A 19847-nucleotide genomic window follows, 5' to 3' on the forward strand; every position below is an offset into this window, starting at 1 on the left:
TATCTGCCTGAATAGTGCATGCTTTTTGAAACACTCTAGAAAGCCTTGGTACCTCTTTGTCAAAACGATACTTCATCTAATGTCACTAGAAAGCCTTTCTTTGCCTCAACTATATTGTAAAGATGATACAAATCCATGAGATTTTTTTCTTTTGTAATCTTGAAAAGCTATTTAGTTCAAATTGCGTGTTAAAAAATCTCCTCATATGACAGCCCCATTCCCTAGATGTGAACCCATTGCCCCACAGTGATTCAGGGTCAGTAACTCTGGAGAGGTGACTGCCCATATTAGCAAAATCAGCCTATCACAAGTGCTTTGTTAGCACAGATAAGAACTTATGCTTTGAAAAATTGGGTCTTCTAGCTCTCACATAATCTTCTTTTTCTTCCTCCTGATGCAATTTCCAGAATGTAGTGGGAAATGAACTTAAAGATACTTGTTTTCTGAGGAGAGGACGCTGCTCTCAGGGATAAAAATGCAGGATGGTGGCCCAGAGAAACTTCCTTAGCAAGAGAAAAATATTTATGCAACCAAGAACCAGGAGCTCTCCCTTGCTCTTTCCATTTTTGGGATGTGGACATGAAAAGTAGCTTGTGCATTATCACAAATTCAAACACAGCATCTAAATTAATGTGGGAGGCTACTGTGGACTGCTCACATTCCTGGGGTCTTCCTGTTGCAGACTCCTCACCCAGAAGAAATGAAGAGAAATAGCCAGGTTGTTGCTACCTTGTCTTTCCTATATCCCTAAAATTAAGTTGAAAGTTCTAGAAAAGGCAAGATAGGATTATTTGTGAAACAGATGGAGAACCTCTAGAGAGGGCCTTTCCAGCACTTCCAGCCTCTTGTTCACCTTGGAGCCAGCTGTTATTTTTGGGAGATGGATTGGGCAGGTTTTTCTCTCAGCCCTCCCCTGCCTATAGCATTATTCTTTTAAAAAAATGCATGTTTGTGTCTTGCTGATAGCAAACAGCTGATGTACACTGACTCAGCACAGGCCCAGCACCCATACTGAATTACTGACTGATCTCAGGGAACCTGTGCCACTCACTAGCTCCACAGTCTTTTGAGGGGTTCCCAGGTGTGTTTGGAGTTCTCAGGGTGGTTATGTGACTTTTAAGACTTTGTTCTTTGTTCTACATTCACCTCAGTCCTTGCTGCAGTCTGTTTGGCTGTAGCTGTGTTAGGAGCAGTGAGGCAGCTGAGCTGATGATGTTGGCAGATGGGACAAGGGAAGGGTCATTCTGTGACGCTCCGTGGTGCCCTTTACAATGCACTCTGTGGTCCACTGTGCCAGACTATCCACTACAGGAGTTAATGTGCTTCGTCCAGCCATCTTTCTACAGAACAACAGCATTTTGGCAGAGGGATAAGGCAGGGGAGATGTGCAGAAACAACTGTTTCGTTGGAGGGTTGATAAAATGCACTCAGAAAGCTGAGTGCCCAAACAAGGGTCAGCATTCAAACACTGCAGCTGAGCATTGGAGAATATTAAAAGATGTCAAATGGGGACAAAGAACTAAAAGCTAGAGAGAATGAGTAATTACAGCAGGAGTTATCTGAGAGACAGGAGCAGTACATGAAAGGAACATAGACTAAGCAAGAAAAGGAAGTGCTTAGCTGAGACACTTCTTTTCTCTCAACTGCCACGCTGTCCTGTGCACATCTCTAAGGACCTGGTAAAATATCTTTTGTGAGTTCTCTTCCTCCTCACCTTGAAAATTTAGCTGCACTCTAAATAACCCATTGCTGATTTTAAGCATAAGCACTGTTTCAAACTATTAAAATTGTATAAGCTCCTGTCCAACTCCCACGCAGGCAGTGCTGAATTTTGGAAGAGGTGTTTGGCTGCTTTGGCAGGCAGATTCACCTATCAGACAGACCTGCTTACAGTGTCCTGACAGCTCTGGTTTCCACCACAACAGTAAAAATCACCTTTTTCTTGATTTGCAGACGTCTAAATTTCTAAAACCAGTAATCCACAGAAATCGTGGTAATGGGACATGACAAAGTGAGCAAGACTTTGTAGTTCATGGAATCAAAGAATCCAAGGGTTCAAAGGTACCTTTAAAGGCCATCTAGCTCAATCCCCCTGCAGTGAGCAGGGATGTTTTCCAATAGATCACTCTGCTCAGAGCTCTGTCCAACCTGACCTTGACTGTTAACAGGGATGAGGCATCTACCACCTCCCTGGAAAACTTTTTACAGTGTTTCACCATCCACATAGAAAACGTTCTTCTTTTTTATCTAAGTGAAATCTACCTTTTTTTAGTTTTAAACCATTACCCCTTGTCCTATCACAACAGACCCTGCTAAAAAGTTTGTCCCCCTCTTTCTTTTAAGCCCCCTTTACGTAATGAAATGCCATCTGTTTTAGAGATTTTTAATGCACCTCTCACCATGGCATATTTGTTTTCCTTCTGCATCCTCAACTCCTTAGGATACACTTTTTTCCCCCCCATGGTAGGGACTTCTATTGCTTTTTAAGTGAGCAGATGTGAAGATGAGATATTCAAGAGAAAAAGAAGCATTTCAGTGGAAAATTTCAGCATTTCAACCTGCCAGGAGGTTGCCAAATATTGAAAGGCTTTTATTGAGAGGAAGATTTTGCAGCATTTTCTAATTCTGGTCAGACTCTGCATTCACCATATTTCTTCTGAAGCTACTCGTGCAGACAAATGTCCTGAACAGGATTGATTTGTTCTCAGCTCTCCTAAGTTACATTCTGCATAATCTCACAGCTGCAGGATTGTTTTCTATAAAATGAATTTGATACTGCTGGGGCATGAGATATTTAAGTTCCACTCTTTCTGCATACACTCATGTGCAGTGAAACCCAGTAATAACAAAACCAAGAGCATGAGTCTGGAAGAAAGCTGAGATATTTCCCTGGGTGATAGGAATGAAAGGACACATTGCTTAGAAATTGAGACCGGATGTCAGAGCACAGGAAGCTGTGTGGGACATGCCCTACAGGCCATTCAGACACCATGGGGAATACTAACCCAGGTTGACAGAAGTTGCTACTACAAACTGTAGCTTAGTAAATAAGAAGACTGACATAGGATTCTTCATAGTCTGAGCATAATTTGTTGTTTTGAGGGTTGTAGACCTATACTTTTTTTTTGCCAACAAACAGAGAAACAAAGTTCTCCAAGAAACAAGTAAACCATCCTGCCCTGATGGTCACTGTGTATCCCTGTGGAGTGTAGAGTTTGTGGATTTGGGGATTGTAATGTGTTAGTGAATGTGTGTCAGAACTTGATCCCTGTCTAGATCAAGTTCTGGTCCACCTAAAGATGGGAATCTGTCCCAGCTCTGATCACTGATTCTTGACTTAGTTACTTAGACTCCAACTAGCCGTGTTTTTAACAGTGGTGATTCTCGTCTGTTTTCCTGGATTTCAGCCAACATTATATATCTATATATAATATCAACACTATATCACTATAGTGATACTTATGAAATTTTAATTGCTTATTTGCCTTTGGCCTCAGTCTAAAAATGTCCCACGATCACAAATGAGGAATAAATTTACAAGGTATTTTAAAGGCAGACATGAGTAAGCTTTTAGCTGAAAACTGGGCAGGTCACAGCTAGTGCAACATCAGGATAGTGCTGCACTATCCAGCTCGCAATTTGTAGCACTGTCATTGTAGAAAGGAGAAAAATAATACATGAAGGAGAAACTACATCCATCATCAGCTTGCAAATACCTTGTTAACATAAAATCAAGTTAGAGATGCAGTTTTCAAACATGAATGTGTGAATGTACATCCATCCTTAAACTATTAAATCACAGAGATTGTAATGTCAGAATTATTGACTCTCAATGAGATCCAAGTATTGGTGTCATAAAAATCATCCTGGATTAGTCTCTTGGCTGGGAAGGGACTGATTCATAAAGCTGAGAATGGATCTGGAGCCCCCTGAATGTGAGTCTTCTGATTTCTGTAGTTTGAGAGCCCTAATGCAGACTTTGGATAATAACCATCTTCTTGAAGGAATAAAAGGTCATCACTAAACTTCCAGTTTTAGCAATCTTGCTTTCTTTAGTTTCCTCGGTTGCTCTTTCTCAAAGCAGCCTTTGCAGGGAAACTGGCTAACAGTGCACTGTTTTTCAGCTGAGAGATCTCTCCAGAGTTAGAAGAGGCCCCTGGACTCTGAAGTCTGGTTCCAGACTGCAAAGCTTGGGAGGTAAGAGGTTTGTTCCCCTCTAGTTCAAAGCCCATTCAAGTGCCTGCATATTTAATTGCTGCAGTGTACTCAAGACATCCCTGTGGAATTCACAAACAAGTTAAAGTTGCAACTCTTATGTACCTGAAATAGCTCGAGCACAGCTTTGTTCCCCAGAGATGTGTGCGCAGGAGGGTGCACAGGGAGAATGCAAGCCAAGGATGTCTCAGTTAATGATAATCCTTCCTGAATATTGCCATGGGGTTTTTAGATGCTTCTCAGCTCCCAGGGAGATGCAGGAAGATATGACCCCAATTTAGCATCTCATCCTAAAAGCAGTAAGTAGTTCTGACAATGCAGGTCTCCCTAAGATCTGTATGGAAAAGTCAGACTTGGATGTGAGCCCAGTCTTAGCATTGTGCTGAAACTCAAGATTGTTGGGTCCTAGAATGACTTCAGGTGTACCATACTCTGACAGATAGGGACTGTGGGATTCAGAGTTAGTGACAAGGAAATTGTTCCTAAAATTACTGGTGGGGAGAGTGGAAGGAGGAACAATTGCAATTATTTGCTGTTACCAAAATAGCAAGACCTGTTCAGGCAACAAAGGCAGCTTTGCTTCTTGATCTGGTCACTCTGACACATCCCAAGAGCTTTACATTGAAGGGAAAAAAATAAGAGGCTTGCTCTAGGAATAGCTCATATATCAGAGCGTGGGAGAATGATACCAGCTTTAGGTAGTTTGACTTTATTATATATCACATGTGCCCAGAGCCCTCTATCAACACTCCAGCCTTGTGGTGCTATGCCAGCAAGAGAGCAAACACAGCCCCTGCTCTCAAGATATCACAGCCCAAGATTACAGGGGTGACAGTGGGGACAGCCAGAGGTGGGAGGCAGGGATATACTGGTATGACAAATGCAGTTGCCTGGCATCCACAGCCCCAGCAAGATTCATCCCCAGGCTTTGCTTTGTGGGGTTTGTGGCAGAGGTAAAGCATAAAAGTAGTTGATAGAAGACAAGATGGTACCTTGTGGGGAGATTCTTACCATGATTTAGGGGGCAGGCTATGAGAAAACATAAAAATGTCTCCAGTAGAAATGACAGAATCTGTTATCTTTAGTGAGGGAAGGAAGTTTTCTGTAGTGACAGGATATTAGATTTAAGAGCCAAGGAGAGACCAAGCAGTGAAGAGGCTTAAAGGTAAAGGCTCCAGCTTTTCTTCCAATCCCAAAGAAATATTTATAGTATCAAGACATGTGCTATCAAGATGAATAAATGAAATCTCATAACAGTACTTTGATGTTTCTTAGCTGGTGGGGATCTTGAAAACAAATTCTATTGTGTTTGACTTCATTATAGAAAAGAAGCTATAAATTCTCTCTGCTTTCCTCACAAATGATCCCCAAGGGGAGCTGGGAAGTCAAGTTGTTCAAGCTTTCATGCAAATGTCACTTCTTCACAGTCAGTCCATGGTGCCTCATGAGCACCACTGCAGCTTTGGACACACCAGAGAAATCACCACTGAGGATGTTGTGCTGGTGCTGTATAGTTCCAGCCCTGGTGTGTACTTCCAATTTTCAGGTGCCCTTGAGCTAGCATCTCTGTGACCTGTGCTTTGTGCATGAGGGATATAAGACAAGGAAAGTTTTTGTTGGGGTTGTGCCTCAGTGTCTTTAAATGAGAGCTGTTCCCACTCTGCAATTCCATGAACACGCTATGTAATATATTTTTATTGTGTTAAGCTTAATTTAAAAAAACAAATAATTCTGAATCAGAAACCCAGAAATTATTAAAATTTGAAAAATAGTCAGGATAATATTTTTCAAAATATTTTCCAAATAAAAATTTCAAAACTTTTTAAAGTTCAAAAATTTTCAGTGTGTCCTGGCAGCCAGGAGAGCTAACGATGTCCTGGGCACATCAGGCCCAACATCTCCAGCAAGGCAAGGGAGAGAATTGCCCCTCTCTGCCCTGCTCTGGGGTGGCCTCACCTCAAGTGCTGGGAGCAGCTTTGGTCACCACAATGTAAGAAAGACATTAGAGAGTGTCCAAGGGAGGCCACAAGGATGGTGAAGGTCTGGAGGGGCCATACAGGGAGCAGGTGATGGCACTTGGTCTTTTCATCTTGGATAAGAGGAGATCTCATTGAAGTTACAGCTTCCTCTTGAGAGGAAGAGGAGGGGCATACACTGATCTCTGCTCTGTGGTGACAGGGACAGGACCCGAGGGAATGGCCTGAAGTTGAGTCAGGAGAGGTTTAGGTTGGACATTAGGAAAATGTTTTTCACCCAGAGGATGATTGGGCACTGGAACAGGCTCCTTATGGAAATGGTCACCAGCCTGACAGAGTTCAACAAGTGTTTGGACAATGCTCTCAGGCCCATGGTGTGACTCTTGGATGGTTCTGTGCAGGGACAGGAGTTCAACTTTGATGATCATTGTGGGTCTCTTTCGAATCAGGACATTCTATGATTCTATGAAAAATATCCTGAAATGGAATGTCTACCTCCTGTATGGAAGACCTCCTTGGTGAATCAGTATTTTCCACTTGAGAAAATTTTAGCTTCAGTGAAGAGAAAAACTGGTGCTTAAGGGAGTGCAGAGTGGAGAGAAGTGAATAGAGAGAAAATTTATTTAAAACACTGAAATGGAAGTTGTTCCTGAAGGATAAATAGATCTAAGACAAGATTAAAGAAGAGACGTTGTAATACTTGGAATGGGATGCTTAGAGCAAGCAATTTAGTATCTGAATGGCAGAAATAAATTTTTAAAAGTTTATTTAGTGGAATTGGAAGCCCATTGCATGGGTCTAGAGGAAGGAATCAGTGATAACATCCAATGTACCAGGACTGGCTGCTTGATGTTATCATTGTGATGGAGAAAGGACAGGATTCAGGAGAAAAAATTTACTGGGAATGATCAGGTTAAGAAAAGGCATATATAGAGAGAGGGGGGTGGGTAGTGTGTGTGTGTCTATATGAGTATCTATGTTATTTATTAGGAACACAGGCCAAGGCATGAGATTAGAGGGTGGAGAGTGATCATGAATAAAGCTTTGCATTTGTAACTTATGTATAGGCAGATACTAAATCAAACCAAATGGTTATCTCTGCAGTGCTAAATCTTGTTTTCCCAAAAGAACAGTCTCTAAAAATTATTTTCCCCTGCTTTCTGTTTTTGTGCTGTATAAGGATGGCAGTACTATAATTAATCCCCTCTTGACTGCTCATGGATGCTGTAACTTCATACAGCAGCATAGTTACACGCCGAACACACTGAAATTTTAGCTTTTTACTTACTTACCTAAATTAATGGGAGCAAACCCTTCCTCTAGGGCTGTACAGGAGAGATTGGTTATAGAGCAGGTTGAAAAGAGAAATGGTAGCTGGCAATTCAGTCATAATTCTGAGGAGTTTCTGCTCTTGGGGAAAAAAAAAAAAAAAAAAAAGTAGTATGCCTGGCCTTCCTGGGCACAGAATGACCCCAACTTTCACCATGAAATCATTGAAGATTGAGTCTCCTCTGAATCAGCTAAAGCAAACACAGTGCACAATCCTTTTGAAGGTCTGTGCATGCTCCTCAGTGCAGTGCCTGCCCTCAGCTGGGCTCATTCTCTCTTAAACAAGCACTGCTAGTGTCCAATTTATGATAGGAAATATGGGTTTTGGGGAGTGATGTAATCCCTGAACTTAGCTTTCATTTGACAAAATCACTTTTATGAGTGCAGCTCATAGGGGACTGAGAGAGAGATAGAAGTGCAGGCTGGAAAAGAGGGGTTCTGAGTTTGGGTTCAAGCTCCCACTCAGAGTTTTAGTGGCTGCATCTACTCCTGGAAGCCCTGGAACTGGAATCAAAGAAGCACCTGGGAAAGCAGGAACGAGTGCTTATGACCCCTGTAACTCAGAACCATTCAAATGGCAGGCAGTGCACTGGGCAATTCCTGAGTGCAATCCCTGGTCTGTCCTCATTTCCCATAAAGCAGCTGTAGTTTGTTATGGGTATTTTCAGGCTCTAGGGAAGCAAGTTGCTTCAACCAGGCACCACATCCAGCTGCTCAGACTTCAGGAAAATCATTCAGCAGACTTGAAGAGAGATTAATCAAATGGCCTGGCTTTAAAAACCTTACCCAGAGCAAGTGAGTCACTGCTGGATCTCACATGTCAGAGCAGAAACATCCTTCCCCAGACCTGGGAGACACAGCCTGTGCCGCTTTAAATCTGCGCTGCGTGCTGCAGTGCTCTGCATTGTTGCCATGGCAGAAATCTCCCCATAGTAATAACCTCTTTCAGAGGAGGTTAAAAAGAGACAGCGCACATGCTCAGAAATGCTGCACTTGTTCTCTTAGCAGTTTGCAGCGGCCATTTCAAAGAAACCATCACAAAGACAAGAGAAAGATCAGGTACTGATATTTTTTCCTTTGTTAGAGGGGGTGACTTTTCTCTTTCATAGAAGTCCATGCACAGATCTGTCTCTGTTCCCAGTTGCATTGCTGAGAGAAACCACCCTTGAAGCCTGTCATGATTATTCCTTGCAAATTCCCATGCAATAACTAAGAGGCAGGAGTTAGGTGTGATTTAAGATGATTGCTGCACTAGAGAAGCTGTTGTTTTGCAATGGAGCTTGCATACAAAGCTGAGCTGACTCCGGGGTGGGTGATGGGTAAGGTACCCACAATAAGTTTAACAGTGTGTCTGTTTTGTGTCGTTGAACCTTTGTAGTACTCATAGCCAACTATGAGAATAGCCTCTGCTCCTACTGACCAGGAGGCTTCTCCATCGGGTACTTCCAAAAGAGGCTGGTGTTGTCCTAATTTACTATTACTTGGAGACACTCTGCTGCATCCTACTGCAAAGACTGGTATTTTTTATTGTACTTGTTTTGATTGCAGATCACCATTAATTAAAACAAAACCCCAAGCCACTTGTAGTGATTTTAATCCTTTATTTTAGGAACTGTAGAGATAAGAAAAAGGATTACATCAGATCTAAATAGTGGGTGGGACAGGAAACCCAATATGAGGGTATAGAAATTAAGCTCTCTTTTTGTTGCCCATGGGCTCAAGTGTATCTGTGACTCTACTTGTACATGTTTGTCTCTTGCTTCTGAACCATTCCCTCCTCTTGTGTTTAGGTTAAGGTGCACAGGGAGGAGGATGTGTATAATGCTGCTCCTTTCCTGGGCAAATTGCTGGTTTGCACATGCTGCAAGTGTTCGTGCAGAATTTGCAGCTTCACTTTAGCTGTATCTGAAAAGGTAGATTGCACATAGTGAAGAGCAGTTTTAGTCTGTTCTGTGTTTGTGGCAAAATGGGAAAAACCCTTCCCTCTCCTGCCTCCCTGTACTGCCTTTCTAAATGTGAAATACAATCTGTTCTGAGTGCTGTACTCTTGCATTCAGTACATGCAGATCTAATGCTCTTACGCAACATCTTTTGCTCAGTAACACCAACTTGAAAATCAGAAAGAGCTGAATGTAGCTCTGCTTTCCTACAGTTAGCTGAATGGATTTTTTATGTGGATTTTATTATATTGCCATAACTTAGCCTTATTTAAGTCTTTCTTTCTTCCATTTTGATGTACAGGAATGAAAGGTAAACTTGGCTGAGCTAAGGACCTCCCTAGCAGTGTGCCAGAATCCTTGGGGCTTGCACTGAGATTTCTAGCAAGCAGATGCAACTTGAACCAGTCTCTTTCACTCTGAACAGTTTACCTGTTGGGTCAAGAAAATTCTTAATTTGAAACTTATTAAAAAAACTTCCTCTGTGTGAAGGGAAACTGTTGCTGGACCAGGTTGTACCAACCTCAGGGCATGGTGTGGCCTGGCTGTGGTGTTCAGGAGCAAATGGATGGCTGCAAATAATGGCTTGAAGCCCAGATTAGGAGGGGAAACAGAAGGCCAAAGGGTTTTGATGTGTTTACTATTAGAAAATCTACCTATGAATTTGTGGAGGTTTAACAAAAGTATTTTCCTTCAAATACTTTCATAAAGGAGGTTTTAGAATTAGCATGCTGTGTAATGCTAGTGGTTACCTTTAGTTATTATACTTGTGAAAAGGTGATACAGTAAAGCAAGCCAAAGGCCAAAGACCTTGTTTCCAGATTTTGTTTCAGCCAGCTCTGTAATCCCTACAATTTTGATCTCAAAGTCTAACAGTAAATCAGGTCTCTAGATTCATGTCTGTGACCGTGTAGTTTGAAAAAATTCACAGGTCAGGCAAAGCTGCCGGCATCCTGGCTTTCAAATGAAACCAAGGACACTCTAGGGACTACTTATCTTGTGTAGGCATGTTCTCTCCCAGCTGAGTTTTGTGTACACTCTGGAAAGGTACAGAGAACTTTTCCCCATGCTCTAGATTTTCTAGTATTTTGTTTTCTTTCAGAGGACGACTGACAATGCTTTAGCCATCAGGAACATGAACTTCTTTGTAACAAAACCCTTGTGTACCTGTAGTATTCTCACTAACTTGTTTGTGTCTCTTGACTAGCAGAGAAGCACCCATTCCCAAGATGCTGGCACCCTGCCTTCTGAGAAGAGCCATCCTTACAGTTCCTTTAGTTTTTGTGGTTGCACTACTTGTCACGGAGCCTGTTAGAGCTGACCAAGAAGCAGGGACAGCCATTCCAGCTGAAAGTATGTACTACCTACCCTGCAGTCCTCTCCTACAGCCACCACTGCAGTTCTCATGTTGCAGGACTCTCAAGTTTGTCCAGATAATTCAAACTATTTTGGATATGTCTTGCCTACATTGTTTTAAAACCGCAACATGACAACCTACCAGTACTGTTTTGCTCCTTCATCCAAAGCTCTTCGCTCTCTTATCCTTGTCTCCTGCCTGTTGCTGTCTTGCTTGTAGCTGAAATCTGCCAGTGTTCTGCACCTTTTCTTTTGTCCATTGTATTAGCCCTTTCTTTGCCAGCAATTACCGTGTTTTCTTTTCAGAGACATTACTGAGACTTGTTCTTTTTCAACTGATATTGACTGTTCTTTATATCTTGTTCTTGAGAATGTTTGCTCTTTTAAAGTCATGAATTTTATTTTATAAATTCTCAGTGAAGATGTCAAGAAAGCATTTTGTCAACCCCTAGTCTTGGGGACTTCAAGCACCTAATTCTCCTTTGCTGATCTGTGTTGAGTTTATTTTCGTTTATAAGCATAACGACAGGTCTATGCATCAAGTTGTTGATGTGAAAAACTGCTGTCCTCTCCTGTTGTCCAGTGTAAATACAGTAACACTGAAGTTCAGTGACAGTACAACAATGATGGAGCAGGTCTTTAATACTGTTTAATGCAGGGGTTTTACCTGGTTTTTTTTCTTAGCCAGTTAAAGAATTTGGCAGACTCCCTTTCTTCAGCAGGCAGAATTTCTGGTTGCTGGTTAGGACTCAGATTGTGAGCTGGAAGCTCTGTCTCCAGCCTGCCTGAGACATGTACAGTCCAACATCAAGTTTTTGCAAAATGGGTGAACAAGACAGACAAGCCACAGACACAGCAGAATTTCCCAACATTAGTCTAGATTTCATCCTTTTATTCACACCAGACCCCAAAGAGCAAACTAAACCCGGACTCAGAATTTCTCACTTGTGCAGTATTTCTGGTGAAGTTGTTAGCCAGGCACAGGCACCAAGAGGCCAAATTGAGAGCAGATGTAGGGCCTGATGAGTTAAAGATGTTTTGTCCTGACTGTATTTGCTCTGTCTCAGTACTGCTGTCTGTTAGGGCACAGATCTGTGTTACATGGTGATCAAGGCAAAGCAAGCCTTGTGGCCTTCAGTCTGAGTGTCTCAATCTGGGAACACTCTCTTAAACACTCCAGTAAATCCAGATTGCAGCAGTTCTGCTTATCAGCAATGCTCACTAATAATAGGACATTTGTTTGGGCAAAAGCTGTATCATATTTGAAGTTAGAGGCTGAAGTGATCTGTCTTTATGATATTGTTGTCAGTTTTATTCCATTAGTTTTCTATTTAGAGCTCACATCTCCTAATCACATTAGATTAGGAGACAAGATTTTTCTAGGGAGCAGGTTCATGTTTTCAGACATCTGAAAAATCTGAAGATAAGGTTGAAAATGTGCCCAGGGTTAGTGGAGCAAAATGAAAGGCTCAAGTTAAGGGTTTAATGTTTCCATACAATGAGGTGTGGAAGGAAAAGTGGAGCAGCAATATAGCACGAAGAAAAATATTATTGTAAATTTGAAATAATTCTATTTATAATTGAGAGACTGGGTGGACCATCATAGTGAGCCAATTTCAATTACCTGGGTTGCTCAGTATTACCTACATCAATACTCACTTTATGGACTCTTTTCTGTAGCTCTTTCTGATACTCCAAATCACTGTTGAATCCTTCTAGTTAATTCATCATGCCATACAGTCATGACTCTCTCCTAAATGCTCTCTTAGGCCGCCCCTGTGTTGATTGCCATGCCTTTGAGTTCATGCAGAGAGCTCTGCAGGATTTAAAGAAGACAGCGTATAATCTAGACACGAGGGTAAGGAAACATGAAATGTCTTTTTTTTTTTTTTTTTTTTTTTTTTCCAATATAAAAGAAAATTGTGTGGATAAAAGTAAATGAGGTGGATGGGTTTTGCACACTCAGTGAACTGCACTGTCCTGTGTTCCAAGGTGAGGCTGGTTAATTACATTTCACCTTTCTATGCAATAATATGTGGAATTCTTCTGCTTTGGGGTATCAGGGACAATAAGAAGTATAAGAAAGTGTGAACTGACTATCCTTCTCTTGCCAAATTATAGCCATTAGTGCTACTCTTCTCACTCTAAATGCTGAGCCCACAACTTTTTTTTTATGTGAGGGGGAGTAGGGTGAGAGCATAATTTATTTTTATTACCCAAAAGGAAAGAGCCAGCTCAAACAAAAAGCTTACTAAAAAAAAATATTCCCCTGCACATGCTTTTATCCTGGGGGAGAAGCAAAGGGAGAAAATATCATCTATAGAGAGTTTTTACATTTCTCTGATTTCATAATGATGAAAAATGCCACAAAGTAGAACAGCATTGGGGATTAAACTTTTTTGGCTTGCAGTCAGTATGCAGAATCTGCCACGGTTGGTACCTTCCTTCTGTGGGGGATGTTGTGAATCTGTCTCTTGCTGCTGCAACCTGCAATCTGTGCCTACCTGTGTCCCAGCTGCTGTCAGATGGTAGTGTCCCAGGAGGGTGGCTTTGTCCCCACCTCCTGTGTACCCTTTAGCTTAAGTGCTATAGATACACTCCTGCACAGATTGTTCAACAGAAGGCACTGAAACTTCTCTGCTTTTCTATGGTCAAGGTTGTTCACAGCTCAAAGCTGGTGAACTGTTGTCTTTGAGAAGTGGTTTGAGGTTACTTCAAGCAGGGTCCTTGATGTTTAGGTGAAAATACAAGTGTATGAACGAAGATGCCTTGAATTGTGACAGACTACAAAAAATAAACAAACATTTCAGCAGAACCAGATTGGTATGTAGCACATTTACAGCTAAACAAAATCTGTTCAATAATTACAGGTCAAATATATTTTGGACTTCATGAAGAAATCTTGCTAATGAATCTGCTGAGCACTTTATACAGCCCAAACAAGATGTTCATATTGTGCTGTAAAGTGATTCTAGCATACCTCTTCCTTCTACAAACCTTTGAATTTTTAATCAGACTTTCTCCACCTTGATGCAGAACAGCTTAAACTTTTGTCTGGGTGTGTGGCTATGTCAGTGACCTTTATGAAACCTTCAGCTTGCAGACCCAGAGAAAAACTATATGAAACACAGATATCCGAAGCAGAAGTAGCAATAAGAACCTCAAAGATAGCAACTGTGTTTTAATATTAAAAAAAATAAAATAAAAGACAGCCAAGAAATAAAATGAGGATAAAAAAAAGTCAGTTGAGATGAATGTGCTATTATTGGCTTTCACACTTGTAGATTTGATAGCAAGACTGAAAATGTGATATATTCCCATAAAACAAACTTATTACTTCCTTATCACTTTAAAATATAAATAATTGAATTCATATTGAAATACTTCAGTTCCCCATGACTAGAACAGGTCTACTCCAGTCATTAAGCTAGGAATTCTGCCTACACCCTCAAAAGACATGGAAATATTTAATAGTTGAGGACTTTTTGGAACTGTCTTCCAGGATATTTTCATTCTTACTTTTATTATTCAGCTGTAGCACAATTTAATGCAAACTGAAGGGTTTAAGACCACTGTTTTCAGCCACGTATATATTTCACACTTGACTATTTTAGTCTGTTTTGCTGCTTTGTGGGGCAAATATTCCTGCCCCTGAAAATACAATTCCCTTTGTTAATATTCCCACTGGAGACATTAATTTCCTTGAAAAACTCTCCTTTGCTTGCAGTTGCAGTCAAGATTGTTAGATGATGACTAAGCAGCTCCTAACTGTGTCAGAGGGGGAGGGATTCCCAAAAGCTTAGAGAGGAAATTCTCATTTAATTCCTCCTGCACATCTTACCCTGCAGTTCTGTACAGGGGAAGCTTGTATATCATTTTATTGCACAAGAATATTGCTCAAGAGCTTTCACACTTCATTTGGCCCTGGATTGATTTACATGCTGCCTCAAAGTAAACTGACTTTAGCATAGGTCACAGACCCTTTTATGAAGGCCATAGACTGGATCTCCTTCCTTTTCCAACAATAGCTGTTTTTGTAGCCTACACTGGTGTGATGATCCCTCACCAGATTGGCAGGCTGGCTACATGAGAAGAGTCACAGACCACTTCTGATGGGCTGATTTCTACACATATCAGATCTGTTTGCTCCTCTACTGTTTTTTGTTGCTGCTGGTCCCTCAGAGCAGGCTGCAGGCTGGAGTAGTGTTTTTGGTAGTGAGACCTAACTCTGGGCAATATTTTCTGGGGATATCTGTGGTTCATCACTCAGCCAAAGTGCCATATGTGATCATTAACTGGGAAGAGGGATCTTGTGCTGCTGGGAGGGAGCTGCTCCCACCACAACCACTGAACCAGTTCACAGTCAGCTCTCTGGGGCATCTAAAAGCCCCCCAAGACAGAGCCCAGCAGGGAGTCAACCATAAAACAAATCCTGGAAAAGAAATCCAGTCCACAGGATATACAGTTCACTCTAAGTCTGTGCTTGTTTTCAGAACTCCAGCCCATTTTTCAGAGTTAAGCAGTGGACATTGCATTACAACATTAAAGAGATCGATAACTGCTTTTTTAGTTGAAACTTAACATCTTTTTTTGTAGGGTCAAAATCTGATTTCTTTTCATGGTGTTTGTTTGGGTTTGTTGTTTTGGGGTTTTTTTTCCCTAGGTTTGGTTTGGTTGGTTGGGTATTGCTCTTTTGATTTGGTTTTTTTTTAAACAGGTTTTAACCTACCAGGCAGTAATAACAAATCTATGTGCAAATAGTTTTGTGATCATGCTCACAGAACAGTCAGCAAAGCTGTATTTACTGACATTCATTTTGGTTTTTATTGCTTTATAAACAGTCAGTGGTTATTTAGAATGTTTAAAGCACAGTAAGCTAGATGTGTCCCTGAAAATAAAAATAAAGGCTTGAAAATATTATTAAAGACATATAAGATGGTAAGCAGCCCTGGGGCTCAGCTCTAAAGATATTGGCATGTTGTCAACCTCTCTTATTCAAACCATTGCAAATGATATCAGTGAGGTGGTGAGAAGGTGGTGATTGAGTGTCCTTTCAGTGATTAGCAAAGCCTGATCAGATCTTTTCAGTTTTGCAGGGCATCTGAAATAATCAAAAGTGATATCTAATTTCATATAAAACCACAGGGCTGTGGTTTTTCTTGAGATTTATCATCTGGGGAAAAAAGCCTGAGCAGCAGATGTCTTTTCCTGCACTAAGAAGGCAAGTGGAGAGCAGGATGCTTCAGCCCAGCTCTGCTCTCAGTGACTTTAGCTGATGTGGGTCAATGGATAACACAGCTTTTAAAACACAGCCTTTAATCCCATGGCAACTCCATCTCATACAAAAATTGCAAGTCAGGCTGATATAAGGATGGGTTTGATTGGCATTTAGAGCTGGTAGTCTTCAAAATGCCTTTTTTGTGTGTAGCTGGTTGCACCAGTAAGGACTAAATTGGTGGCTGGATTTCCCACAGCTACTGTGTCCCATGAATAGGGGGCAGTTCTCTCTTGGATCAGGCTGATTTTCAGGTACAGCTTTAGCTCGTGATAGACAAATTGAGATGAAGATATGATGTTGATGTCAAACAACATGATGTCTCTGCTGCATCAAGCATCTACTGAAGCAACAAGTGTTCCAGACAGCCAGGAAAACCCAAGTGTGTGTGTGTGTGTGTGTGTGTGTGCGTGCCCACTAGAGTGGAAGGATTCCCTAGTTTTCTTACATAGCCCTGCTGTCCCCTCCCTGGTCCTCAAGCCTTTCTCACACAGGTAGGCTGGGAGTAATGCCTTAGGAAGGCTGACCTGGAACAGGGACTAGGCAGAGCTAAGAGAATAAAGTAGATATTTATTAAAAAGCATTAAAGGATACATCTTGGGCAGTGCAAGAGCCTGGCCAGGGCTACACTCAGGGTGGACCCAAAATGGATGACCAGTCACAAGGTGTCACACTTTTATAAGTTTTGGTCCATTTCCATTTTGGAGTTTAATTGTCTAATTACATTTTCAGATTATGAAGTCCCATCCTTCTTGTTTTCTCTCTTCATTCCACTGTTGTTTATGCTCTTGATCCTGAAAACTTGTACCCATTGTCCTTCATCTCCAGCAGGAAAGGATTTGTTTTGTCTACCTATGAAGAGACCAAACTGACACTTAATATGAGGCTCAGAACTACATCCCTAGGCAGCACAGAATCTGAAAAGCATGAAAGCTAAAACTTAAGGCATCAAAAGGATGCAGGCCTTTCTCGCCATGCCCAGCTCTTAGAAGTTCCCAATCCACCCTCATTGCTTCAGAAATAGGGATCTGTGGGCAACAGAGATCTCCTGATATTGATGAACCTCTGTTCAACCCAGAGACCTCTTCTTTCACCAGTTTGGGACCCTTTTCCTTAGAGAAGACAGAATCCCATCATGTGTTTGAATTGTGATGGCTCCATGCCAGCTCAGCACCTGTCATCTCTTTTAGGCTCCAAAGCATACATTCAGTAACTACTGAATTTTCATATTAGTGAAACAGGAAAATTTAAAGAAGTTAATGGCTCCACTGAGAATGGGTTCAGACTGTAATAGTTTAAATTTAAATTCTGAGTCTGTTTTTAAGTAAAATAAAATTTCTGACATGATTTGGGAGGAGTGGGGTGGGAGGTTAAGCCTCTAATGAACTTCTGAGCTTATGCTCCAGTTTGTGCTGTTGAAATAAGATTGTAAGAAAAATAATTTTCTCCATGTCACAGGAAGTAGTGCTGTGTTGGTATGCCAATTAATCCCACAAAAGCGAAATCATTTTGCGGAGCAGTAAAGAATAATTCTGATTTTTACCCCAAAATTCACCTCATACTACTAGTTCCAAATTGTAGAATAAAAATAAAATGGATTTTTCTTTGAGAGTTAATTAGTTTTACAGTGATGACACTTTTTTCTTTTTTATGTTGTTCCTCCCTCTTATAGACAGAAACTCTGCTTCTTCAGGTGGAAAAGAGAAATCTGTGTGACTGTGTAGCTGCCAATCTACTGAACTGAATCCTGGAGACACCTGAGGAGAGTCACCGGTCCAGTGGTTTTTAAAATGCAGCTGTATAAAATACAGCTTTATGGAGTTCATGTTGCAAGCATGTATGCCCCAATGTACTGATGAGATTGGGAGCCTGTGTCTGATGTATTTGTCTGTTCTGTATCTTTTTAAAAAGTACCCTCTTTTCCCATCTGCTGGATTGCCAGTAAGGGCTCAATTCAGTAAATCTGTTTCTCGATATTAGGGTGGGGGAAGAAAATGTACCTGCTTTGATTTTAAAATCAGAATTTGCCAAGTGTAACCCCCAAGATAATTTTGGAGAACAGTGCCCTAGAGACATGTACAGCTGGTTTTTTGTCTCTAATATGAGCATATGTCTGTGGCAGCTTACCCAGTTACATTGAGACATGACATTGTGGTCTCTGTAGGCTTTGCCTGTGTATTAAAGATGATGAAGTCCTTTCTGTTTGTTGTCTGTGCTGTGACCACCTTCAGGTATGTTGTAGTTCTGTCAGCTGTAATGGGGTGTGTGTCATGAGGACTTACACATCTGCTGTTGTTGGACCAAAGCAGTTTATGTCTCAATGCTGAGCTTTCTGTTATCTTGCAGAAGACTATTATTTTCTCTAACCAAAATGTTCTAAATCAAAATGTTTGGTTTCTTCCCTTCCTTCCCTGGACACCCCATTCTTAACCTACTGAATTTCTGAGTAGCTTTATTTTAGAACGTCAAATGGAGGGAGTAAAAAGGAGAATCAGACTAGGACTAGGCATCATAGCCTGTTCCTGCTGTACCAAATGCTGCCACCAGCAACTGCTCAGCATCACAATGAAGGACAGCTCTGCGCAGTGCCAAGAGGTTTCTTTCTGAGACTGTGCCTTATTTTGCTTCAAGTGAAACACAGTGATTGGGTCACACACATTTGGTCCATCCTGTGATGGACTGAACTCCAAATGTTTTGGTTTTCCCTTGTAGTTGCCTTTGAAAACTGTTCCTTTTGTTTCAGGCATGAAGAAAGACCTTTGTACCTGAAAGCTAAGATTGTTTCATCCTCATCTCTCCCCCTTTATTTGTAAGATACATGTCCACTCACAAGTCTGAAATAGGCTGAGCACTATGAGTAGGTGCTTGGAGATTGTCTGATGTGATTTAGAGCTGTCTTAAATGATTCCAACATTGAGACCTGGCTTGGGAAGTGGATGGGCCATCTGAAGGTAAAAATCTCTTCAGCTGAATTCGGAAGAAAGTTCCTGCCTGTGGCCTTGCTTCTTCAAATAAATTGGTGTGACTTTCCTGGAAGTGGATGAGAGGAAACAAACTACTGCTCTGCCACTGGAGCTGTAGGTATGGTAACAAGAGCTGGGGAGCATAGGAACACCATAGGGAGCCTGAGTGGCTTCCCAAACCTGTCCAGAGCTGGGAAAACCAATCCCTGTACATTGAGAAGTGCAGCATGCCCTTCTGTGTGTGATCAGGACACAGGCCAGCATCTAGCCCAGTGTGAATGGGAGAGAGGGTTCTGATGTTATTCTTCCAAATTCCCTCAATGAGCGGCTGTGCTGTGTGTTTTTCACTAAGTCCATTCTCACAGCATGGGAGCACTGGCACTGCTCATTTCAGACTGCTTGACAAAGTCAGTCAGTGCAAGCCTCACCTGCAGCTCCTTCCAAGAAAGTGGCAAGGGGCAGCAGTCCTTATCCATGGCAGAGCACTCTTAGAATTTCTGGGAGCAAAGCCTGTTTTGGAGGGCTGCAGCTGGTCCTGGCTGCAGTACAATGCCTTCTCAGAGCTCCTTGGCTTTTGCTGCACTTGGCTCGTTCCCATCTTGTTCCAGCTTGGCTTTGTTCCCCTGCTTTGCTCTGAACCTGTCTTCTCTCTCCTCTCCATTTCAACCTCCATTCTCCCTTCTATTCTAGCACTGCCCCCTGTAGTCCCAGGGATTTCTTAGTGCATTCCAGGCCCCTCAATCTGGTGACACTGTAGTCACTGCAGGTGTGGGTGGTGGGGCTGATACCCCTCAGG

General features: G+C 41.7%; 1 protein-coding gene across 2 annotated transcripts; it reads left to right on the top strand.

The window, feature by feature from the left end:
• The first annotated feature begins 8496 nt into the window (after positions 1-8496).
• On the top strand, positions 8497-18284 carry LOC136360263 (NELL2-interacting cell ontogeny regulator 1-like). 2 transcript variants are annotated; one of them, XM_066317369.1, is made up of 4 exons: positions 8497-8579; positions 10668-10810; positions 12583-12671; positions 17761-18284. In XM_066317369.1, the coding sequence occupies exons 2-4, from the start codon at positions 10687-10689 to the stop codon at positions 17830-17832; spliced, it is 285 nt and encodes a 94-aa protein (XP_066173466.1). In that variant the 5' UTR covers positions 8497-8579; positions 10668-10686; the 3' UTR covers positions 17833-18284. The 2 variants fall into 2 exon arrangements, with proteins under 2 accessions (XP_066173466.1, XP_066173467.1); XM_066317370.1 differs by having other exon boundaries at positions 8498-8579; positions 10665-10810.
• The last annotated feature ends 1563 nt before the right edge of the window (positions 18285-19847 follow it).

The sequence above is a fragment of the Sylvia atricapilla genome, chromosome 4 (genome assembly GCF_009819655.1).
Source record: "Sylvia atricapilla isolate bSylAtr1 chromosome 4, bSylAtr1.pri, whole genome shotgun sequence".
Lineage (NCBI taxonomy): Eukaryota > Metazoa > Chordata > Aves > Passeriformes > Sylviidae > Sylvia > Sylvia atricapilla.

What these genes read in the sequence shown, in the direction of transcription:
- LOC136360263 (XM_066317369.1), top strand. Translation starts at nt 10,687, where the DNA reads ATGCTGGCACCCTGCCTTCTGAGAAGAGCCATCCTTACAGTTCCTTTA. An exon ending in GACAGCCATTCCAGCTGAAA is followed by an intron (nt 10,811 to 12,582) that starts GTATGTACTACC and finishes ATGCTCTCTTAG; the next exon opens with GCCGCCCCTGTGTTGATTGC. An exon ending in CGTATAATCTAGACACGAGG is followed by an intron (nt 12,672 to 17,760) that starts GTAAGGAAACAT and finishes TCCCTCTTATAG; the next exon opens with ACAGAAACTCTGCTTCTTCA.